Raw genomic sequence first — 26,032 nt, forward strand, 5'->3', positions numbered from 1 at the left:
ACGGATGATCTGTTCCAAGAGGCTGATTTCAATTATCTTTCTCCCTTCAGACCTGTCATGCTGGAAGCAGAGAATTTCACTCTCTTCATTAAGAACAGTGTCCGCTTCCCACTCTTCAATTTTGAGAAGTGAGTAATGACTCTAACCCATAAACCAGAGTTCACATTGCATTCTGGAATTTGACTTTCAGTAAATCTTTGGTAAATGAGGACTGAAAATAACAGAAACTTTCTCCAATAAAGAATTTTTCCATGATTAGTACATCAATTCCTTGGGGCTGGCAGAAGCCTCTTAACAGAGACAGGTAAATGGTGTTACAAACTGTAACTGTGCTCCAACATACACGTAAGATGGGTCATAAGGTCAGTATATAATACAGGATGTAACAGAGCTTGTGTGTTTGACTGCAGAAAGAGATCCAGTCCCCATGGCCCACACTATAGCAATCTTCAGACTTCATATTTGCATATTCATGGGATTTGGAAACACAATTTGCAAAACCAACACCATGAATTCAGACTGCATACTGGCAAGTCTATTGTTTTCACACACAGGTCTGCCAACAGGGAAAGACAGGAGAGGAAGGACAAATTCCAGGGGTCTATGAGTATATGGTTCTCTGAGACTTCAGCTTTCATTTATGTTGTTTTTTAAAGTTAGTCTCTAACTTTTTTCCATTGCAGAGATATGCATTTTCCCTTGTATTTCTACAACAAAAGGCTTTAGAGACTTTTATTTAATTATAGTAAAAGGCCTCATGACCTTTGGGCCTCAGAACTCAAGGGCCAAAGGATGGTCCTGCCTTGGGCCTCAAAATTTAAGGGCCAAAGAAATGCTCCTCCCTGTGTCATCCTGCTATCTGAGTGGCCAGCCAACCACTGGCCAGCCACCCAGTCAGGCTGCGTCTCCTGCCCCTAACCGTCATGTCCAACATCTTCCCTGGTGAGTGAGCTGCTAGGGTTGCATGGGGGCCTTTCAGGTTGGGTTGGTCTAATCTAGTCTCCTCTCTCCCCCATGTGGATTAGAGCAGGGGGACATTTCAGTGTCTGTGGTCTAATTCACACAAGAAGGGAAATGATGCAGAACTGGGAGGAATTGGTTGCCATGCAATCTTCCCCTAAGAAGACTCTCCAGTCTGATTTTCCCTTCACATAGCTGAAGACATGGCTCTTGAAAGCTCATCTGTAACCATCTGTAACCACTATGCCACAATTCCCAAAGGTCAGTCATCTCCCACACTCAACGGACATTCCAAACCACACCTTCTTGACACCCATTTCTCCACTCCCATTCCCTCATTTGCCACCACACCAACACACACACACAAAATACACACATTCAACCCTTACAGACTGGACAACCCCTCCCCATTGTATTCCTTGTTACAACGGGCTTTGCCCCTAGTCTATATACATAAAGAGTGATTCATACTTCTGGCAACATACTGAAGGTTCCAAAGATTCCTATTGGTGGAATCTCCCCTCCCCCAGGGCCCATTGCTGCTCTTGTTCAGGATTCTGCACCTCCCTCCTCCCTTCAGGCCTGTTGTGAAGGGAGCCTCTAATAGCCCCTGACTGGGGGGAGGGAGGTGTTTATGAGAGCAATGCAGGGGAGTCTGAGGATGTGTGTGTGCATTCATTTGGAGAGGGGAAAGATTTCCCCTTCTGCCTAACAGTTGGCTGACAGGGAGGCCACAGAAAAGCCGCTTCTCACTGAAAATACTGTTGTGGCTGGCCTCGCTGCTGGAGGGAAGATGCAGACAAGCCATGCGTGCTTCTTCTCCACCACTCTCTGGACATTCGAGGACTACCGTGCAAGGTTGTTGTGCAGATGAAACTGGATGCTGTTGTGGAGGTTCTTTTGCCTCCTGTTTCATCTGCACAACCTGGGTGGTAAGCCTTAAATGTTTCTTCTGCACGACAACCTTGTCCACCCTCTAAAGCAGCCATTTCTGCCTGGGGAGTTAATCTTTATAGTCTGGAGATTAGCTGTAATTCCAGAAGCTGTCCAGGCCCCACCAGGAGGTTGGCTACCCCTGGGTTGAAAATATTCCTGGAAATTTGGAAGAGGGCCTTAAAATGGTACGATGCCTCAGAATCCAAACTCCAAAGTAGCCATTTTTGCCTGCAAAGGTGATCATTATCTAGAGATTCTTTATCTAAATAAAGAATACCCACAGCCTGAAACTGTAAACAGTGAACAAGTTAATGTCTAGTGAGTCATAGTAACTGAAGTTGCTTTTCTCAAGCTTGGCCTGGTAAATAAAAATCAGTATTTGCCAGGAAGGTCCTATGAAATCAAAGGTATAATTGGCCCAGAATTTCAAATTCTGGCCGGGACGCAACTTAAGATCACCTCTCAGGACAGAAATTTGGGGGTGACTATTGATGCCTCACTAACACTCGAGGCACAGGTCAAGCAGGTAGCTGGCCAGGCATTTTTCCATCTTCGCCAGGCTTGGCTACTAGCGCCCTATCTGTCCCCCGAACCCTTGGCCACAGTGATCCATGCTAAACCAAAAAAGGAACAAAACCCAACCTTTACAGGTAGGAATTCAAAATTTGAGCTGAACAATAAAAATAATGTAAAACTTGTTAATTATTTATTATAATGCACAATTAAAAACAGAATAAAAACTTCTTAAAAACTATACCGAACTAACAGCACATAGAACCAAGGATCAAACGTGTTTCGACCCTTCCGGGTCTTCCTCAGTGGTCAAGATTATGATAGTACACTCTATATATAAATATACCTATATAGAACTCTCTATAATGTGTAGCTGAATGGTTCAGTGGGATCTGTAATGTGTAAATTTTATCCTTTTTGGAGACCAATTCCTATGTTATGTCCCTAAAATCACCACTCTGCTATCATTAAGTTCTGTACTCAGAGTGTAATCTCATGTGCGTCAGAAAAATCCATGCGACGGTCACCTCCAGATTAGATTTCTGTAACTCGCTCTACACTGGCCTGCCTTTGGGCTTGACCCGGAAACTGCAACTGGTCCAAAATGCAGCTGCTAGGGTCCTCACAGCTACACCTTGGAGGGCCCATATCCAGCCAGTACTGAGGCATCTGCACTGGTTACCAGTTATATTCCGGATCAGGTTCAAGATTTTGGTTTTGACCTTCAAGGCCATCCGTGGTCTGGGCCCAGCGTATATGAGGGACCGCCTATTGCCCTTATACCCCCTGCAGGGCTTTACGCTCTGTGGGGGCTAACCTATTGGTCATTCCTGGCCCCAAGGAAGCTAGGGCCAGGGCCTTTTCAGTCCTGGCCCCAACCTGGTGGAGTGAGCTCCCGGAAGAGCTGCGGGCCCTGCGGGAACTTTCAACGTTCCGCAGGGCCTGCAAGATGGAGCTCTTCCACCAGGCTTTTGGTTGAGGCCGGGCAGCAAGAGAGATCGCCCCCCCCCCCACAAATGTGGCGGTTGCGTGTGCCATCAGCCGCCCCTTTTTTTTCTTCCTTTTAGTGGGGTTATGGAAATTGGGTTAGTTGCATGAACTGGCCGCCATTCTTGTCTTGCCTTGTTGTGATTTGTGTTTTATTGTTCTTGTTACTGTTTTTAGGGGATTGATTTTATGTGACCCGCCTTGAGCCTCCAGGAGGAGGCGGGATATAAATTAAAGGATAATAATAATAATAATAATAATAATAATAATAATAATAATAATAATAATAATAATAATAATAATAATAATAATAATAATATGAAGTTAGCTTTACAGGAAAGTAGACAGTGAAACTTTGGGGGGAACTAGGTGATCGACTTTTATTAGGCAATGACTTGGCCTTGCAGACAACAACAGGAATTGCAGTTGCCAGCAGTAAGCCTCAGGCTTCAGAAGGGCAGACATCACCAGCCCACCAACAGACTGTGCTAGCCAAGGGGTATCTGTGGCCATGTGTATTCCTTTTGAAGAGGTGCATGTGAGGGGGAAGAGCTTTCCCTTCAACATAAATTGCCTGGAGATGAGCTGTACTTCCAGGGGATCCTCAGACCCCACCTGGAGGCTGGCATCCCTAAATATCAATGCGGTACAATGCTGTGCTCCTTTCTCCAGAACCAGACACAGAGGGTGGCTGTGGGGGTAGAGTTATCACATCCCTATCAGCTCCCATGCAGGATGCCACAGGTACTTTCCTCCGCATTGTTTAACAACTTTATGCACCCTCTTGCCCAACTGGTCCAGACCTATGGGCTGTCACCAATACATGGATGACACCCAGCTCTATCTCCTCCTGGTCAGCCACCTGGACTCTCCCCTGGACACATTTGCCAGATATTTGGAAGCAGTTTCCTGAAACTCAACCCCTCCAAGACAGAGGTCCTGTGGATGGGCAGAAAAGAGGTTGGACAGGGAGCGCACCTACCCATTTGGGCTGGCGTGCAGCTTAATATCACTCCCTCAGCCAGAAATCTTGGTGTGATTCTGGATGCCTCCCTTTCAGTGGAGGACAAGATCACAGGTGTAGCCCACATGACATTTTTCCATCTTCGCCAGGCAAGGCTACTAACACCCTTACTGCCCTCAGACTGCCTAGCTACGGTGGTCCATGCAGCAGTCACCTCCAGATTAGACTTCTGTAACTCTTGAATTCTGTCTCTATCTTCTGGACTATTTGCCAGTCCTCGCAATTTGGTGTCATCTGCAAACTTGATGAGTAGTCCTTCCACCCCCTCATCTAGATCATTAATAAATATGTTAAAAAGTACCAGACCGAGCACTGAGCCCTGAGGTACCCCGCTACTCACCTCCCTCCAGTCTGATGAAACACTATTGACAACAGCTCTTTGAGTGCAGTTCTCTAACCAATTCCCTATCCACCTATCTGAAAATCCAGATTGCAGTCCTTCAATTTATCCATCAGAACATCATGGGGGACCTTATCAAAAGGTTTACTAAAATCCAAATAAACAACACCAACCGCATTTCCACGATCCAGCAAACCTGTCACTTGGTCAAAAAAGGAAACCAGGTTGGTCTGACAGGACCTGTTGGAGACAAATCCATGCTTGACTTCCTTGGATCACCAAATTGTCCTCCAGATGTTTGCAGATTGCTTCCTTTAATATCTGCTCCATTATCTTCTCCACAACAGAGGTCAGACTCACTGGTCTGTAGTTTACGTTTGCTCTCTTCCAGTCCTCCGGGACATCTCCAGTCCTTAAAGAGGTCCCGAAGATGATGGACAAGGGTTCTGCAAGTTCTCTGGAAAGTTCTTTGAGCACTCTCGGGTGCATTTCATCCGGCCCAGGGGATTTGAACTCATCCAGTGCAGCTAAATTCCTCTCAACAACCTCTCTGTCCATGTCAACCTGCCACCCAGACACTATCTCTTGGCTACTGCCATCTCTAGATGCGCCTAAACCCTTTGACCTGTGGGAAAAAACAGATGTAAAATAGGCGCTGAGGCTTTCTGCTTTCTCCGCATCCTCCGTTACAGTTTGTCCATCTGCACCCAACAGTGGGCCTATTGCCTCCTTTACTTTACATTTGCTCCTCACATAACTGAAAAATCTTTTCTTGTTACAGTGGGCTTTCCTGGCCAATCTTAGCTCAATTTCAGCTTTGGCCTTTCTGATGATTGATCTACAGTGCCTAGTAACATGTAGGTACTCTTCTTTAGAGCTCTGTCCATTTCCTGAACATTTCCCTTTTCTTTCTTAGTTCCTCTTGAAGTTCTCTGTTCATCCAAATAGGCTTCTTAGAGCTCCTGCAGTGTTTTCGTCTTTCTGGGATAGTCATTGATTGAGCATGCAATAGCTCTTGTTTGAGTAGCGCCCACCCTTTCACATGCTCCCTTCCCTTCCAGCATTCTCGTCTATGGTATGACACTCATCATGTCTCTGAGTTTATTAAAGTTTGCCCTACGAAAATCCAACATCCACGTCTGGCTACAAGCTTCCTTGGCTCCCCATCTCAAAAGGAATTCTATGAGGACATGGTCACTTCCCCCTAGGGTCCCCACCTCCTTCACCTCATCCACCAACTCTTGCCTGTTGGTCAGTATTAAGTCCAGTATGGCTGAATCTCTTGTGAACCTCTCATCTACCATTTGATAAATGAAACTGTCAGCCAGGCAGGTCAGAAAGATGCATGACTGAGGATGCTTCGCAGAGTTTGTTTCCCAGCACACATCTGGGAAATTGAAGTCACCCATGATGACAAGGTCCTGCCGCTTGGATATTTTCTCAAGCTGCTCACAAAGTGCAGCATCCACATCCTCTCATTGGTCAGGCGGTCGGTAGCAGACACCAACCACCACACTGTTTGTTTTCCCCTCGCTTATTTTCACCCAGATGCTTTCCACTGTAGATATACTCTCCTTCACTAGAATTTCCTGACAGGTAAGCCCTTTCCTCACATACAGTGCCACTCCTCCACCTCTTCCATCTATTCTGTTTTTCTGAACAGTTCATATCCATCCATTATTACATTCCAGTCATGAGAATCATTCCACCAAGTTTCTGTGATGCCCACTAGATCATATCTTTCCATCAGCATGAGAAGTTCCAGCATGAGAAGTGATGATTGTGCTTAGGGGAGGAATGGGATTATGCAGGTTCTTGTGTTTTATGTTGTTTGGGGGGGGGGGGTATTGGTTTTATTGGAGAGCTTATTCTGTTTTATATGACCCGCCACGAGTCCATGGAGAGTGGCAGGATATAAAGTGAAATAATAAATAATACATAAATACAGGGTCACCCCTCCAAAGTTTTTGCCTGGAGAGCTGATCTTTATAGTCTGGGGGTGAGCAACAATTCCAGGAGATCTCCAGGCCCCAGATGGAAGCTAGCTGTCCCTGGACTGGAAATATTCCTTGAAGTTTGGAAACGGGGCCTCAAAAGTGTGTAATGCCTCCGCAGCAACCCAACCAGCCACATAGAGGAGGTAAGGTTGCCAGACTGGTGTAGATTCATGTTCTGGAATTCCACACTACCTAGGTGTGCATAAACCTAACTAGGGTCAAGACTGCCGTGCACAGAGAGACCTCCTCTTAGGGTTGCCAGCTTCCAAGTGAGGCATTAAACCCACATCAAACCATGAGTTATTGCCCATTGCATTACAAAGTGCAACAGGCTTTACTACTAGTTTTCTTAATGAAAGTTGAGAATTTTAAAAACTTGGTGCACATATTTGTGATAACATTACATCACCATAATGATATTCTAGTGCAAATTAAAAATTTAAAGCCTCCTTTGGAAAGGGGGGGGGTTGAATGATCCAAGCAAAGACAATCCTATGGGAAATGGTTGCTGTGTGGGTGACAGATTCAATGAGTAGCCGTGTTGGTCTGAAGTAGCACAATAAAATACGAGTCCAGTAGCACCTTTATGACCAACAAAGACCCTCCCCCCTCACGCCTTGAATAAATCTTTGTTGGTTTTAAAGGTGCTACTGGACTCTTATTTTATTGTGTGGGTGACAGACATCTGAATCTTCCCATCCACAGAACAGCTATCCAGGCTTTACAACATTTTTTTCCAAATGTTTTCCAAAATTTCAGAGCACATCAGATTTGTGAAAGTTTCGACAAAAGCTAGTGAAACCCCAGGAGGTACGCACACATGCATGGCAATACTTTCAGGAAATAGCAAAAACAATTTGCTTCTCGACACCACTGAAACTGAGGAAGATAACCCTTGAGGTAGCCATCAGAGGCTAGAAGGATGAGGTGTTTGTGAGATGCTGTTAAGCCCATCAATCACCATGAGACATAACCTCCCCACATACACACATCCTTATTTTCAAGTTTTGGTTCCATTTCTTCTCATCTTTACCCTGGCCTGGGAAGTGAAAACAGCAGTGAAAACAGCAAAACTCTGTTACTATTATGAGCAGTCAGGTTAATATTTCCCAACTATCTACCAAACTAGTTAAAGGGTGAATTTCCCTCCTCCCATGTATGGTGATATATATTCAATCTGTTGTTTGTGTGTATGTGTGTGCAAAATGCCATCAAGTCACAGCCAATTGATGGCAACCTCAGCAAGGGACATTCAAGGCCAGTGAGAAGCAGTTTGCCAGTGCCTTCTGCTGCAGAGTCTTCCTTGGTGGTCTTCCTTCCCAGTACCAACTCTATTTAGCTTCCAAAAGCTGGCAAAATTGGGCTATAGCATGCTGGCTTCCCTCCCATTAGCCTGTATTAGTGGTTACAAATGTGGAATAATGAACAGTGTAGCTTAAGTATGACTGTAGTTTGCGTTTGTGTTTTAAATGGATCTTGCCTTAAATTTAGTTAAAAGTATATGAAGCTTGAGATTAGTAATTAAAATTACTCACCCAAGTACTTAGAAGTGATTTGATTACATGAATTCAAGCAGTTGTATTTTATTTGTTATTGTATTGGTGGAACATCTGATGCTTGGCTTTTTGTAAAAGCGAACATTTTTTGTACTGCAGGCATTAAGTTTCTTGTTTATATAGCAAACAACTTGATCTTTTAAAAAGATATGTCCGTAAAATCAGTCTCAGTGATCCCAGTGCTTCTGATTCATCAGCACTATATAAGCAGCAGCCTATATTGCTCTTGGTTTTGTACTAGAAGATAAAGGTACAGGGGTAAACTGAGACAAATTTCTTAAGATTTACTTACTAAAGATGGCACAACTGTTTGTGAATGATAGCCTTCTCACACACATGTAAGGTACGTCTCCTAAAATCTGTTCTTCAATAATACAGTCCCTTTCTTCTTACTTAATGAAAAGTTATTGTTTTATTCATCATATCTGGAAGCTAAGACATTTGTTATGATATTATGTTTGAATCAGGGTTATGGGGGGGGGGAACTAGATGGAATCTTTGTTTGGGGGCCCTTGGTGGCTTTCAGCAGCTCTGCCCACACACCATGTTATTCCCTGCCATAGAAGCTCAGCTTCTTGCATTCACTGGGGATGTGGAAAGTGCCAGTGCACATCACGAAGAGCCAGAGCCAGAAGCCAAAGTTTCCCTAAATAGCGCGAAGCAATCCATATAAGCTCTAAATTCCCACTGGACATTTGGGAGGGTAGCTGGTCGATATCCTGTCCCCAGGCCCATTCAAACCACACAATAAAACCAAGTTTAGGAGGTCAAAGAGCAGCCCATGGACCTCCTAGCAAACTGCACCTGACACTGTTTTACACCATGACAGCTGTGGGCCCAGCATCCTTTCTGCTAGATGAAGAAGTGGGATGTGAAACTGAGTTGATTGTGCTGAACTCAGGACTACCCTTCCCATTCTTTCCCTTGGGCTTATGTCTCATCTCAGTATGGCTTCCTGTGCCTTGTTACTAGGGGAAACCTCCTACCCAATCTCACAACTGAGGACATTCGGAATTGCCGCTTTGACCCAGAAAAGCAACCCTTCTGCCCTATTCTGCGCCTAGGGGACATCGTAAAATTTGCCAAACAAGACTTTGCCAAGTTGGCTGCAACGGTAAGGATTTTGGCTGCCAAACTGTGAAATCAGCATGAGAGCTCTTGAGGCCACTATAAGCAAGAATAAACTGTGTGTGGCTATGAAAATAATTACACTGATCTTATTAACAACTGCCAGGTAGTATTCTGTTACTTGTGTGTTTGATGAGAATGATGGAAGAATCTCAACATTCAATAAATATAACATGTTTCATTCACCATCAGACCTTCATCAGATTTCCATTGCATGACAAAACATTTAACAAAATTTATCTTAATACAGAGACCTCATATCTCCACAACCTAAAATTACAATTTTTCATGGGATGAACTCGCCATCAAGTTCTCCTACAACACTCCTATATTCTGGCTACAAACAACTTCTCAAATTCCTGGGAAACAATTTACACACTCCTGAGGTTCTAAGGAATATCCCCATTGCTTTACAGCAGTGGTTCTCAACCTACCTGATGGCACAACTCCCTTTGGGTCGCTGAGGCCACCACCATGGTAGTGGCGGCGCGGTGGCGGCAGCCTCGGTGACCCAAAGGGGTTTGTAGGGTTGCATGCTCCAGCCACTTTGGCGATCACAGAAGCCTGAGGTGGCCATGGAGGAGAGGGGTGGCGCTGGCATGCCAGCCAGCACCCGCATGCAGGCGCAGAGTTCTGCATCTGTGCATGGGTACTGGCTGGCGCATTGCTGGCACCGGCGCCCCTTCTCTCCGTGCCACTGCCTGCCTTGGGCTTCTGTAATCACCGAAGCGGCCGGAGCACGCAACCCTACAGCCCCCTTTGGGTCACTGAGGCCACTGCCACGCCACCAGCAGCCTCGGCAACCCCCCTGAAAGGGTCAATCAACCCCCCAAGGGGTTATGACCCCCACATTGAGAACCACTGTTTTACAGGTGTTTGGGGAGGTTTCCCTTTTTCTTTTTTTGGCCTATACTTTAGTTGCCATGGCTGTGTATACAATCAAACACTTAAAAGCAAACAATTGGTAATTAATCTGCATTGAGTTTTGTCTGTTTCAAAGGACCAGGTGCATATGAAGTTTTATGCCCTTGCTTAGTGGCAAGAGACTGCCTGCTCTGTAAAGATGCCTGTCCTGATGTTTTGCTTCTCTGTCCAGGGGGGGATAATAGGGATCAAGATTGGATGGGTATGTGACTTGGACCATTCTTGGGATCACTGTGTCCCCAAATATTCTTTTACCCGACTTGACAGCGTCTCTGAAAAGAACAGCGTCTCCACTGGATACAATTTCAGGCAAGTCCAGAGCATCAGTCCTAAATTATTCACATACACACCCCAGAAATTTCTCCCTTCCACTGTGATATTCTGTGAAATTGCTTTCCTCCCCACATTACCTCACTCTGACTTGCACATATAATGTCTCTCCTATCGTGTCTCTCACAGTACTTGCAGAGCATTGCCTTCTACGCAGACTGCCCAGAGGCATATTAGATGCACAGCTCTCCTTCTAGGCAATTTGTCGTGCATGTGGGCACATCTGATATTTTCCCATACGCTAACACCCAAATACAGAGAGCGATGACAGTAAGGATCTTTGAGAGCTGTTTATTTAGTGCTCCCCAAGCTTCTGGCACATGAAGTATATTGTGTCTGGATTAGAAGTGGAATTGTACCTCGTATTTACTCACTGTGAAAGCAAACCTTCTGGGGCGAAGGACAGGAATGATCTTCCCTCCAACAAGTCCCTTCCCAGGAATCTACAATCTCAACCAGCCTGCTGATTGGAACTAGTGAACCTAGAGCAGTGATTCATGCAGAGAGGCAACAGCCTTCTTTGTTGTGTTGTGTGATTGGGGTGGCTCAGACACCCATCCCTAGCAGAGGCTGATTGAAAGAAGGTAAGGCCAAAGAAGCAAATAATGCAGAGGTGCAGTATCTTCCTCTGAAGAATGGGTATTCTGGATTCACAGTAGTCCTTAGCTATTGAGCGTAACTCTCAGGACACACTAGCAGGTTTCTCACAGCATGACTGTGCCTTAGCCAGAGGTGGTATCAGTGTTTCTGAGGCTTCAGGCAAAAGTCCAGAATGGATGGAGAGATGGGATGGTTGCTTCCCAATTCCTTAAGAGGAGGCACACACATGTAAAGAGTTGCCAGCAGCTTCTTTCTTCCTCTGTGCATGGGGGGTGGGGGCAGGGGCTTTCCTAGTCCAGGGCAGCCATCCCAGATGTCACATGGCTAAGACTGCTTCTGGTTCTAACACAGATTGAAAGACTGGTGCCTTGTAGCTACAAGCTGCTATGCCACAAGACACCTGCTTACAATGCACTCACAGTTTGCAATCCACTCTCCTCTTCCTGTATTTATTTACTACATTCACATTCTGCTTTTCTCACTGACCCTCAAGGAGGAGTCTAGGATGATAATGCAATAAAAGCAATGAAATATATAAAATGAAATACATGACTACATTGTTACAATTGCATTGTTAACACCCCTAATACACACTGTTGTAAAACCTTATGTTTACATGCCATGTATGTGCACATTGAAACATATTTTTCTTGTCCAAATAAACAAGGCATGTGCGTTTTATGTGCATACCTTCCCTTCCCCCCAGGTATGCCAAGTATTACAAGCATGAAAACGGAACAGAGTACCGTACACTGATGAAGGCATATGGCATTCGCTTTGATGTTCTGGTTTATGGGAATGTAAGTATGGCAGGACAGTCATGCGAGCAAGAGAGAACAAGGATCGTGTGGATTTGATCTGGTGGAAGTGTTACTGGATTGTAGCTGTATGAGGCCTACAACAAATGACATCCTTCAAAAGCCATCCAATCCCATTTACAGCCCAGAGTTGTTGAACTATCATACTCAGAGATCATTCCACCCCTTGCAATGATCCTGACTTTATTTGATACAACTATTGCCATTTTAAGCCAGTTATAGGATAAAAACAAACAAACATAATCCTGATTGGCTGTAGGTTCTCTATGCCTTAGACCTTCTTACTGGAAATTTGTTACAAATAGACTCTATCTTGGTTGTTCTCTCTGATCCCATTTGTGGGAAGGAAGCAACTGTTATAGTTGCTACAATGGGGAGCCATCTAGGAAATACATTCACATGAATGGCAAGATAAATCATTTTGTAAGGAAAGGATGGAGAGTTGGTTTACTTCTTGAATATCTTGTGCATCCCTGTGGAAGACTCAATCCCATCAAAGAGAAAATCTTTATACATTCTAATTCTGCCTTTTGCTCCCTTAGGCTGGGAAGTTCAACATCATCCCAACTCTCATCAATACTGTGGCAGCCTTCACATCTGTTGGGGTGGTAAGTATTTTGATTCACCCAAGGCTTGGGTTGTACCTTCTTCTTTCACAGTTTATTCCACATAAACCAGTACAGTTTGGAAGAGAATCACCTACTATATATTCCAGCATCCAGGCAGTTTGTTTAGTTGTCAGAATGTAGCACAATTTGTCCTGATAAGGATACAAGAGGTTCACTAGGGGAAAATCTAGTATTAAAGTCCATCAGATGTATTCTTTACCGGGAACTGCACTAAAAGTCCAAGAGTTTTTCCAAATGAAAAATTCACAATGACACCCCCTCTGACAGAACTGTGGAGGTTTAAAAATTTTCATATGGAGGTGGATCCCATGGAGTGTTTTCCACAGATAGGATTTCTGCCTATAGATCATGATTTTCTTGCCTCCCTCTTCCTACTGTAGCCCAAAATGCCACCTGAAATGTTACTACTGGTGGGGAGGGAACCCTGAGGCTACAGTGAGAATGAGAGGTGAAAATGTTATACTCTGAAAGTGGACATTTTCTGCTTGCACAGAAAACACTCATGGACTGATTCTGGCTGTCTCATATGTGTGCATAAGTTGAATGTTAATTTAGCTATAGAATGTTTAAATATAACATCAACCTATTGATTTAAATCAAACATCTAATAGACAAGTCTGGTAAATCTGAGAATGCTTAAATCCAGAAACTGGATCCATGAACAGATAAGATTAATCTTTCTACAAACCAAAAGAAAAATGTCAGAAAAGTCTGAAACCTAAAAATGTAAAAAATTAAGATTAAGACCCACCAAGATTTAAAAGTGCCTGTAGCTTTAATAAATGGGTGCCCTTAGAAGCTATTGCTAAGCAACCACAACAGGCTTGGTTTCTGTCAGTAAGGGCTTGGGGAGGGGAATGGTCTCTGCCAGGGCTGTTTTGGCTTTTGAGGAAGGACTCATTGAGACCATGCCTGAAAGAATGCACCAGGTAACTTGATACCATACAACCTGCATAATTCTTCTACATCTGGCTGCTTGCTAAGGTTCAACAGTAGCTAGCCCATGAAAGCCAGTGTGGTATATGGGAGTTTAAATCATGATTCTGGTGTGGAAATTCACTGGGTGAACTTGGGCCAGTTACACGTTTTCTGCTAACTCAAGAGATTGACCATTAAGAACACCGGGGTGTCTTCCAGAGAGCTGATGACCTCCCACCCACACCTGGGCTGGCCAAGCCTCTGACAGAAGGACTGAGCCTGACCGACCCAAGACAGGAGAGGCAGCACCCAGATAGTTTGAGATGAAGCAGGGGAGACAGAGCCTAGCCTGCTGTGTGAGAGGTGAGATGGGGAGGTGATGGTGCTTGGTTCAGCCCATTATATGTAAACCGCCCAGAGTCATATGGAAGGGCGGTATAAAAATCTAAAATAAATATATAAATAAATTTGAATGAGGCAGACACTGGCTGTTAGCTGAGCCAAGCCCCACAGAAGGTAAAGCAGATGGAAGATCATGGCCCAAGCCCCGAATGATGTGAACTGAGGCAGAGAGTGGCACATGGCCCAGTTGAGCCATGTGCAAGGGTAGGCAGGCAATTGCACCTGGCCCAGTTGAGCTCTGCACAGAAGAAGAGAAGAAGAAGAAGAGTTGGTTCTTATATGCCGCCTTTCCCTACCCGAAGGAGGCTCAAAGCGGTTTACAGTCGCCTTCCCATTCCTCTCCCCACAACAGACACCCTGTGGGGTGGGTGAGGCTGAGAGAGCCCTGATATCACTGCCCGGTCAGAACAGCTTTATCAGTGCTGTGGCGAGCCCAAGGTCACCCAGCTGGTTGCATGTGGGGGAGCGCAGAATCGAACCTGGCATGCCAGATTAGAAGTCCGCACTCCTAACCACTACACCAAACTGGCTCTCAGAACAGAACAAGGCAATGCAGACAGTGGTGCTCCACCCAGACCTGTCAAGCCCCAGGTTGGTAGATGGGAAGAAATAAGGAGGGTAATGCAGGGTTTGCAGGAGAAAGGAAACAGGAAATTACATTTGAAAAGCAACAGAGGAAAATATGAGGTGATCTCTGAAAGTCCTTATAGGTTTCCCACTGTGCGCCAGGTCTGGCAGTCAAAATCAGGCTAGTGGGCCATATGTTTCCCAGGCACTTACTGGTCCTTTTTCTATGGATAGCTTTAGCTTGTGTCCCTTTAATGTTAGCAGGATTCTGGACGTTTTGAAAGCCATCACCTTTAATTTAGATCGCTGTCCCTTTGGGCTCTTGAAGATCTTTAATGCTTTATTATGTGAAACCCAGGGGTTTCCCATGAGTCACTTGAGTATTAACTGCACATATGTACCTATTATGTATGTGCCTGCTGAGGTCTCTCCAAGGCCTCTGAAAGAGGTTGTAATTTGTCCACTGTTTGAAAACTCCAAGGGGTTCTGGCCAATATCAGACCTGCCCCCAATTCCTAATTCCATGAGACATCCCTAAAGGATAAAATGATTGATGGTTTCAAAAACTCCTGAAAGATCCTAAAGATTCAGTGAGATCTCATTCTCAGACTATATTCTTCCACAATGTGTGTGTGTGTGTGTGTGTGTGTGTGTGTTTGTGTGTACTTGAGCTGTACCATAGTTTTTTCTTGGCAAAATTGTTTTACAAGGTAGGTTGCCAGGTATATCCTTAACCCTCCCCATTTACCCAAGCTTGGAACCGGCATGCTCAGGCATGCGCTATACAAAGATGTACTGAATAGCAACATGGAATGTTCGAAGACTGACTCAAGGAAAATTGGAAATTGTCAAAAGAGAAATGGTCAGGTTGTACATTGACCTCCTTGGAATCAGTGAATTACATTGGACAGATCATTGTTTCTTTCAATAGGAGAATATTACCATCTACTGTTCAGGACATAACTCTGTAAGAAGGAACTGCATGGCTTTCATTGCAAACAAACAAACAAAAATTCTCAGGCAGTGGAAAGTTTTTTGATGATCAATGATCAAATCATGAGAATTCAAATTTGTGCCAAGCCAATAAATATCACAGCTATCCAAGTATTTGTTATTGTTGTTAGGTGCGAAGTCGTGTCCGACCCATCGCGACCCCATGGACAATGATCCTCCAGGCCTTCCTGTCCTCTACCATTCCCCGGTGTCCATTTAAGTTTGCACCTACTGCTTCAGTGACTCCATCCAGCCACCTCATTCTCTGTCGTCCCCTTCTTCTTTTGCCCTTGATCACTCTCAGCATTAGGCTCTTCTCCAGGGAGTCCTTCCTTCTCATGAGGTGGCCAAAGTATTTGAGTTTCATCTTCAGGATCTGACCTTCTAAGGAGCAGTCAGGGCTGATCTCCTCTAAGACTGACCGGCTTGTTCACCTTGCAGTCCAAGGGACGCGCAAGAGTCTTCTCCAGCACCAGAGTTCAAAAGCATCAATTCTTTGACGCTCGGCCTTCCTTGTGGTCCAACTTTCATAGCCCTACATTGCCACTGGGAATACTATAGCCTTGACTAAATGCACTTTTGTTGGCAGGGTGATGTCTCTGCTTTTTAGGATGCTGCTTAGATTTGCCATAGCTTCCCTCCCCAGGAGCAAGCGTCTTTTAATTTCTTTGCTGCATTCCCCATCTGCAGTGATCTTGGAGCCCAGGAAAATAAAATATGTCACTATCTCCATTTCTTCCCCATCTATTTGCCAGGAATTGAGAGGGCCGGATGCCATGATCTTTGTTTTCTTGATGTTGAGTTTCAAGCCAACTTTTGCACTCTCCTCCTTCACCCGCATCAACAGGCTCTTTGGTTCCTCTTCACTTTCTGCCATTAGAGTGATATCATCTGCATATCTGAGGTTGTTGATATTTCTCCCTGCAATCTTGATCCCAATTTGTGACTCCTCTAATCCCGCCTTTCTCATGATGTGCTCCGCATACAAGTTAAATAGGCAAGGTGACAGTATACAGCCTTGCCAAACTCCTTTTTCAATTTTGAACCAATCAATGATTCCATGTTCAGTTCTCACTGTTGCTTCTTGACCTGAATATAAGTTTCTCAAGAGACAAATAAGATGCTGTGGTATTCCCATCTCTTTAAGAACTTGCCACAATTTGTTGTGCTCCACACAATCAAAGGCTTTAGCATAGTCAATGAAGCAGAAGTAGATGTTCTTCTGGAACTCCCTAGCTTTCTCCACGATCCAGCGAATGTTGGCAATTTGATCTCTAATTCCTCTGCCTCTTCAAAATCCTGCATGTACTTCTGGAATTTCTTGGTCCACATATTGCTGGAGCCTAGCTTGTAGGATTTTGAACATAACTTTGCTAGCATAACTTTGCTATCCAAGTATACACTCCAACAACTGGTGGAACAGGGGCAGAAATTGGGGACTTCTATATCACCGTTCAAGACACTTAAAACAAGGACCCAAGAAGGATGTCATTGACATAATGGGTGACTTTAATGCAGAAGTTGGCAAACAAGCAGAGAGAGAATGTATGCCAATAAAGGTTTTCTGAGCTGAGAGAGACATTACTGGCAACTTTGGACTTGGAGAAAGGAATGATGCAGGTGATCACCTGGCACAATTCTGTCATGAAAACTGGTTTTGCATCATGAACACTTGGTTCAAACAGCATAAACATTATCTATACAATTGGATATCACAAAATGGACTACACAAGAACCAAACTGACTATACCTTATGGTCCAAAACTCTACAACATCAAGAGAACAACATAGTTAAGGAAGTTTGATGTAAATAAAATTCCAGTTACATATGCAGTGAAGGTAAAAAAAAATTATTTCAGCTATTGAATGCAACAGAGAAGATGCCTGATGAACTGTGGTGGGAAATTCAATCAACTCTTGTTGAAACAGCAGTTAAACACATATCACACAAGAAGTCAGAAAAAGGTCAAAATGGCTCTCAGATGAAACTGTAAGAATAGCTGAATATAGAACAGCAGCAAAAACTGCAGGCAAAAGGGAGGAAGCAAGAAAATTAAATGCAGATTTTCAAAGGGCAGCAAAAATCAACAGTAAAGCTTACTGGAATCAGAAAAACAATTAGCTAGAAGAAGATTACAAAAAAAAACACAAGAAATGCTTTCACACAAGTAAAGAGGTTCCAAATGTGATTTGCTGCTCTCAAAATCATTATCAAAGATAAGCAAGGGAAGGAACTGACTGACCAACAGACCATCAAGAACAGGTGGCAGGAATACACAGAAGAACTGTATGCATGAAGAACAGAAGTTTGCTCTCTTCAAAGTGAAAAAGAAATAGAAATAGAGATTGAACTGGCCATTTTTGAGGAGGAAGTTGAACAAGCTTTGCGTCACATAGCAAACCTGCGCTGGATTTTGGAAAAGTCAAGGGAATATCAGAAGGATGTCTCCATCTGTTTTATTGACTACAAGAAAGCTTTTGATTGTATGAATCACAAAAAATTATGGAAATCCCTGAAAAATTTGGGGGTGCCAGTACATTTGATCAAACTGATGCAGTCACTCTACGCAAACCAATCAGCCACTGTAAATACATCATTTGGTGACACTGACTTGTTCAAAATAGTGGTAAAGGAGAGCACCAAGATTGTATTCTTTCCTCCTTCCTGTTTAACTTCTATGATGAGATCATTATGAGAGACATTGAACTCAAAGAGTCAAACACTGGAATCAGGTCTGGGGGAATCTTCAGTATGTTAATGACACTACCCTCCTGTCAGAAACTAAGGAAGGCCTAGAACAGCTGATTACAGAAGTCAATGAAGTAAGTAAGAAATTTGGCCTTTTCTTAAACACTAACAAGACAAAAATAATGACCACTACAAAAGACAGGCATGTCACAATAACAATTAGAATCATAGAGTAATAGAGTTGGAAGGGATCTCGTGGGTCATCTAGTCCAACCCCTTGCACTATGCAGGATACTCACAACCCTATCACTCATTCACTGTAACCTGCCACCCCTTTGCCTTCACAGAATCAGCCTCTCTGTCAGGTGGCTATCCAGCCTCTTTTAAAAATTTCCAAAGATGGAGAACCCACCACCTCCTGAGAAAGCCTGTTCCACTGAGAAACCGCTCTAACTGTCAAGAACTTCTACTGGATGTTGAGACAGAATTTCTTTTGAATTAATTTTATCCCATTGGTTCTGGTTTGTCCTTCCAGGGCAAGAGAGAACAACTCTGCTCCATCCTCGATATGGCAGCCTTGATAGTAAAGAAATCAAATGCATTCAATAATTCATTGTTCTTGGATCACAAGTAGATGTGAGTGGTGATTGCAGTATGGAAATAAAACATTGAATTGCTCTAGGTTGCTCAGCAATAATGAGCTTGAACTCAACATGGAAATGCAAGGACTTAAGCCTGACTACCAAATGTAAATTAGTTAGGTCTCAAATATTTCCAGTAGCTTCTTATGGCTGTGAAAGTTGGAAGATGAAAAAAATCAGACAACAGAAGATCTATTGATTTGAACTCTGCTATTGGAGAAGGCTTCTGCAGATTACATAGATAGTAAAAGTCACAAACAAGGAAATACTACAGGGCATGAAGTCTGATATATCATTGGTAGACAAAATCACAAAACTCCAGCTCACTTACTTTGGCCATATCATGTGATCCAACTCAATGGAGAAAGCAATTATGCTAGGATTGGTCAGTGGAAAAAGAAAACCAGGCCAACAAAGAGCACGGTGGTTGGATGTGATCAAAATGGATACAGACCAGAACATTGCACAGCTGAGAGGTGGTGCAGGATTGGGGATCATGGCGACAGCTATACCATGGGATTGCCAAGATTCAGATTCGACTGAATGGTTGACAGCAAATACACAGTCATACAATATACATCTATATATCTCCACAGTGACTATGTTTTACCAGTGCTGTTTGAGTATAGGAGACTTTAGTTCAAATTTCTACTCAACCCATTTGTGTTATCTGCTATTTCTCAGCTTGAATATTTCACAGTGTTGTTTTGAAGACAAAATGGGAGTGGGTTGTGTAGCCTTCCTGGAGCACCTTGGAGGAGCAACATATAATATGTACAATTTTTGTGATAATGGGAGGAGATTCAAAAAGCACGCTGTCCAGCCATTTCTAGAGTCTTTTGTTTTTATAATTTCCCGGTTGTGTTATCCTGCCTCTCATCTCTTGTGGGGAACAGGTCCTTTTAGCCTTACAAAGAACTCTTCCCAAATTAAAAAGAAAATCCTGTAATTTGTCATAGGATGCAGCCCAGGCATCCATTTTCAGTGCTAGGACTGAGGCCTGAAATATTTGCGGGGAAATGCTGTGTATCTGCATAATATATTTTTTCACCAGTGAGCAGCCTCATCTTAACCTCTTCCCCTCACCCAGGGAATGCACAGCAGAGCAGTGCTGTCCATTGAGACATCTGGTCAGCCACTGTTGGAAGCAATAAACTGGGCATGACCAAGTACCCGGGCTAAGGTGACCTCATTACTGAAATTTTTACTGGTGCTCTGCTCAGTGCCACACACCATACCCCCTTACTTTCACCATTGTCTCTCTGTTAACTCAGGACTCTTCCCTGCTGGTAAGTTTGCTAGGTGAACTTGAGCCAGTCTTTCTCTCTCAGCCTAACCTACCTCACAGGATTATCGTGATTATAAAATGGAGGGAGGGTAATTACGTATGCTGCTCTAAACACAGGAGCAGTGCACTGCCAAGAAGATGTAGTTGGGGAAAATGATATTTGAATGAGCAGATGCCAGTTTACCAAATCTGAATTTCTGCAGAAGATTCATTGTAAAGGTAAAGGTAAAGGTATCCCCTGTGCAAGCACCGAGTCATGTCTGACCCTTGGGGTGACGCCCTCTAGCGTTTTCATGGCAGACTCAATACGGGGTGGTTTGCCAGTGCCTTCCCCAGTCATTACCGTTTACCCCTCAGCAAGCTGGGTACTCATTTTACCGACCTCGGAAGGATGGAAGGCTGAGTCAACCTTGAGCCGGCTGCTGGGATTGAACTCCCAGCCTTATGGGCAAAGCTTTCAGACGGCTGCCTTACCACTCTGCGCCACAAGAGGCTCTTAAGATTCATTGAGCTGGAGCTATAAAGATCATTATGTATTTTATTCTCAATTGAGAAGATATATTCTACCCACATTCTTAGAAGAGGCCAGGAGTCACTGGCTGACGACAGGACAGGAGAAGACTAAAGGCAAAGGTAGAAAAGCACTGCTGTATACATTTATATAAGTATTTATCACATATGCATCATCACATTAATTTGAGAATGCCGACTGGTGTTATATCAGCTGTTATGCCAAGTGTTTCCCCACCCACCCACCCCCTGCTACACCATTTTTCTTCTCATCATCTGAAGAAGTTGGATCTCTCAGTTGCTCTCTTTTCTCTTCAGGGGACAGTCCTATGTGATATCATTCTCCTTAACTTCCTCAAGGGAGCAGATCAGTACAAAGCCAAAAAATTTGAAGAGGTGAGTTTGTGTGCATGCAGTACATAGCAACACTAATTGTCCTACCTCTGAGGGCGAGAGGAACTTGCAAGTTATGTAGTATGTGTCTCCCTTCTGTGAAAGCATTCGCATCTGTTCCCCTCCCAGTATGCCCAACCTCTCCAATCCCCATGGCAGACAGTGTTATATACCTTTCCTTTCAACTTTTACCCACTTTTTTGGGGGGGGTTTATTTTGTTTTTGTTTTGTTTGGGTCGAATTCTGACCATGGATCTGGTTCTGCTTGCCATATTTCAGCTTAGATTCAGTAATGTGAAATCTGCTTGCCATCATCAGCAGATACATTATTTCAAATATTTATATCCGACCTTTCCTAGGGATTCAAGGCAGCTAACTTGAAATCAAACTGCAAACATACAATAAAATCACAGGGAACAGAATATCCAACTTTTAAACCACTAGCACACGACTTGACTCAAATATACAATTTTTCAGTCTCACTGATGTCTTTGTAGAATCATAGAGCCCTATACGTGAAATCCTCCAGAAATAAAAAGGCCTCATGTACCTGCCTAGACAATGGGGAGCCTTCTGGATTTCTTCAAGCAAGCTGTTCCCCAAGGCTTTTCCAACAACCAAAAAAGGTTTTGCACTGCAGGGAGGAAAACAATTATATATGTGTTCATGAATTAGTTAGCCCCAGTTAGAAAGCTTTAGTGTCCAGGAATGGTATCCCTATATAGCTCTCCTATGGTTTCCAAACATATCCTTGAAGCATGTGTTCTCTTAAAGTGTTCACACTTTACTTCCCCATATAGCTGAATTTCTTTTCCTTCCACAACTACTCCTATTGCAAACTGTAGACAGATCTGGCCAGAGCAGCCATGTTCCTCTTAGGCAGGGCTGGTTTTGCCAGTTGCAAGGTCAAACCAACCTCCACAAAAGCCTTTCCATGGTTTTTAGACATAGACAGAACACCTGAAAGGACTGTCCTTTAAATGAAAATATTTATTGTAAGTTGCAACAAACTTTGAAGATGTTGTTGGCAGAATTTGAATATGCAAAGGAGGTCCAAAGCACCAGCTGCTGAATTGAAAAGAGAAACAACTATGTAAAGAGAGAGGATAGTCCTAATAATCTAACTGACTGCAGTTGCTTTCTGGAGTATAAACAGAAAAAAAGTATACACAGACCTTTTCTGCACCCAGAATTTGCTCCAACTCACCACTTCTCCAGTGGTGGGACAAATTCCTGGCAATGTTGTTGCCAGGCTGGGGCTACCCCAGCCTTGGCCCATCTCAAGCCCTCATTTGCCCCCATTTATTTATTTTTTGCCTCAGACAGCAATAGGGCCTTTGTCGGGCCTGGGCCATCAAGAACAAGAGAGTTGGGCCATCCTGGCCCGGCTCCTCCCTGTCTGCAACTGTGAGTACAGTGTCCAGAAAGGACAGCATAGCAAGGCAGAGCTATCAGGGGCATTTTTGATGTGAAACACACTTCTGGTGCACCACCTCAAATCAGTTTGACCATAGTTCTGCCTCAGGGAGTGCACCGACAGAGGCAGAAGAGACTGAGGCAGCCGAGGCAGTGCCATCACCAGCAGGCCAGGCAACAGCCACAACACCCCCAGGGTCCCAGCCAGTGGCATGCCAGAGCCGGAGACCAAGGCAGTGGTCACGCTGCCCCTGGGGGTCCAGCAAGTGGCTGTGCCACAACGGGTGGTGATGGCAGAGGCCCGAGGGAAATGGGAAGGGGGGAAGGGAGTCTCTTTCTCTGTTTGTGTGCATGAGAGGGAGGGGGGAGGAACCAAGGAGGAAGTTGGAAAACCAACAGGTATGGGGGGAGGGAGAAGGGAAGGAGCCCCAGAGCAGGTATGTGTTCCACATACCCGCAGAAAGTCAGACTGTTTTAAAGGAACGTGGTATTCCATCTCAATGCAATACTGCATTCATAAACAAAAAGGAGGGACTCTGGGGTACAGCCCAGTCTTGGCACCTTCTCCCTCTACCTTTTTATATTTTCTGCTTCAGTGTAGCAAAGCAATCTAGCAGTTAGGCAAACAACACAGCAGAACCCTTACATTCCTAGCAAAAAAGGTGTTTACTAAAATATAGTTTCTCCTATACCAATAACTTTTAAAACCAATACGTCTCAGGTATATCAACACACTTGGATGTATTCATGCACAATTAAGACATAAAACCCAGTTTGTAAAGGAACTAACAAGAAAGACATTTCCACGAGTGAGACTTCAGCCAGTTCTTCCTTGCCCTAGATTCCCAACATCAGATGTTTCCCCTTCTTTAACCGTTTAAAAGTACTTCCAGGAAGTAGGCATAAACAAAGAATTAACCAAGAGCTGGGAATGTGCAATTTCTCTTGGCAAAGTTACAAATGACAAAGAAAGAAAATATTTAGAAGGGAGGAACAGACTTGTTCATTATATAATCAGAGTTATCCATTTGTTCTGGAAACTAATTTCTTAGGCTGTCTTTTGGAATACCAAGGCACCAAAATTGTGGGCTCTCACAGAAAATGCAATTTGCATATAAAGATTTCTGTGGAAAACAAGGCCCTCCTTTTAGATGCAACTTAGGTCGAGCATGTTGGCTTACCTCATAGGGAGGTTCTTGAAACAGTTCAGAATAACTTTGTCTATAACACATTCTAAAGCTAGTTTATGGCCATACTGACTCCCCAAAGAATTTCAGATGCCCCACATAGCTGAAAGTTTGTTTTTGAATATACCACAGAATACCTATTTGGTCATCTTTATTCCTTAAATTACTTCAGAAAATACTATATATTTGTGTAACTGGTGTTCTTGTTGAGTTTTCTTGGCTTCAGCATGTAAATTGAACAGAAGGCAAAGCACAGGGGAAGGAAAATTCTTTGGAGCATCAGCTTCCAAAAATCTACATACTTTTGTCTAAGCATAATGCAAACATTAGCTCAGAGTGGTCTAATTCTATAGGATTCCACCACTCAGTTAAGACACTATGTACTTTTTCCCCTCTTTTGCCCAGGTAACTGACACGGTGTTGCATCCTGGAAGCTCCAGCAACCCTATGTACCGGAGCAGCCAGACTTTGGGAGGCCGCTGTGAGGAGAAGCAGTCAACTGATTCAGGGGCCTACTCAATTGGGCTCTAGTAAATAAGGAGCCTTGAAGAGGACATAGATTCATTCCCTACTTTGCTCTGTTATCACAGGCCCTACTCCCCCAACCCACCCTTACCCTTCAGCATGGACCCTCTTATCACCCCTTACTGTTGAGGGAAACCGTTGGGGTTTTGTTTTCCTTCTCTATTTTGCCTTTTCATCAGAAATGCATCATGTTTCACTTCTCCAGGGGAAGCTCACATCAAGACAGAAAACCAAATTTCCCCTTCTAACTTAGGAAAATGTCAAAAATGTTTTAAAAATTGTTCTCTGGAAGAAAATGTCTGAACTCCTCCAGAACCAAACAGTACATCCTATGTATTAATAAGGGAAAGACACGTGTAACAACTAATAAAATGGGGAAATGTATGGACTGAAAACAGACCTGGAAAGGGGATGGTCAGAATCTGGACTATACAAGATGTGCCTAGAATGTCCCTCTAAGAGTGTTCCACAGTGAGTTAGCTACAGAACAGGTCTTCAGTTGCCTGGACAATCCTGGATTACTAGTTGAAGCAAATAAAGGGGAGACTTTTTCTTCCATTGTTCACTCTATATGGCAGTCGTGATGGTGGTAACCCCACGGCAGTGAATGTTTTAGCTAATGCTGGCGTAGTTCCATGCAGCAGAGTGATGGATCTTCTATCCCCCCGCCACCAGACAGGATGAACAAAGTTTCTTCTGCACAGGCATCATTTGGCAACAGCACTCTAGCTGTCTCAATGAAAGCGAAAGGCTGTTGTTGGGCTGGGTCCTTGAGCGCTCAAATGCCTGTCAAATTGGCAGACCTCACGCAAATTTGGTTTCTGAAGAAAAAATAAGAGCATGCATAAACTATTGGACTACAAAATATAGAACTATTTTAAAGACCAGGATCCATTGGATCACGAAGTTCAGAAGAATGCCATGATCTCTTTTTATTCCCCAACACATGCCACAAACCTCCATTTGAGAAGGGGCATGGCCCATCCTCTTTGCAGAGCAAAAAAGGAGGCAGACCTCTGTAGGAAGCCACAAAAGGTACTGCAGACCAGAGGCCACACAAAAGGGAAATGGCGTGGGGGGGGGGGGGGGAATCTAAGGCAGCTTCATGAGTTCACTTTTCCATCATGCTGTGCCTGAGGTCCTAAGCCCAGGAACAACGTTTCAGGGAGGAGGGATGTTCTGTGGGCTGCTTCAGAAGTGAGATTGAGAACTGGTGATACAATTTTCAGACAATAGTGTTGAACATTGTACAGAGTGTAATGCTGCAGGTTTTAGCTTCCTTTGAATGACAGAGCATGGGTCTCTTGCTAATGCGTGCTTTAATATATATGGAGAGCCTACAGAAAGCAAACAGACACCTGAAGCAGGCAACAGAATGCTCTGTTTTGTCTCCCTGACCTGTCTACTTTGCAGGTAGCAAAAATATCCACCCATCAACTGCCATTAAATAATTGTCCATGGATTATGTCTATAGCACGCAATCGGCTTGATGATCACTAAGCTATTATAGCGCCATTAATTTTTGATCTAAAGACTTTGGAAGGAGGACAGTATGGATTCTGAAATGCACACTCTCTAATAGATTGTCATCACTGGGCACATACATATTTGTTTTGGGGTTGAACATGTAACCTCACAGAGATAGTTCGCAGTTATGCATCATTTACCTACATCAACATCCGTGTAATTAATGATATATTTCCCTTTTGAATTATTTGTAAACATTTTCTTGAATGTACTCTGTGAAAGTGTGTGTGTCTC

The 26,032-nt window shown here is 43.8% G+C and overlaps 1 protein-coding gene across 3 annotated transcripts in view; it reads left to right on the top strand.

Moving 5' to 3' along the window:
* P2RX3 (purinergic receptor P2X 3) overlaps window positions 1–26,032 on the top strand; it is a 59,683-nt gene extending 33,651 nt beyond the window's left edge. For 2 of the 3 annotated variants that reach the window (XM_077320960.1, XM_077320961.1), the window contains 7 exons: window positions 51–128; window positions 9,286–9,427; window positions 10,538–10,674; window positions 12,002–12,095; window positions 12,656–12,721; window positions 21,069–21,146; window positions 24,152–26,032. In XM_077320960.1, coding sequence (XP_077177075.1) covers window positions 51–128; window positions 9,286–9,427; window positions 10,538–10,674; window positions 12,002–12,095; window positions 12,656–12,721; window positions 21,069–21,146; window positions 24,152–24,277 — 721 coding nt within the window. In that variant the 3' untranslated portion in view covers window positions 24,278–26,032. The remainder of the gene's footprint in view (window positions 1–50; window positions 129–9,285; window positions 9,428–10,537; window positions 10,675–12,001; window positions 12,096–12,655; window positions 12,722–21,068; window positions 21,147–24,151) is intronic. The other variant, XM_077320962.1, reaches the window with a different exon arrangement.

The sequence above is a fragment of the Paroedura picta genome, chromosome 2 (genome assembly GCF_049243985.1).
Source record: "Paroedura picta isolate Pp20150507F chromosome 2, Ppicta_v3.0, whole genome shotgun sequence".
Lineage (NCBI taxonomy): Eukaryota > Metazoa > Chordata > Lepidosauria > Squamata > Gekkonidae > Paroedura > Paroedura picta.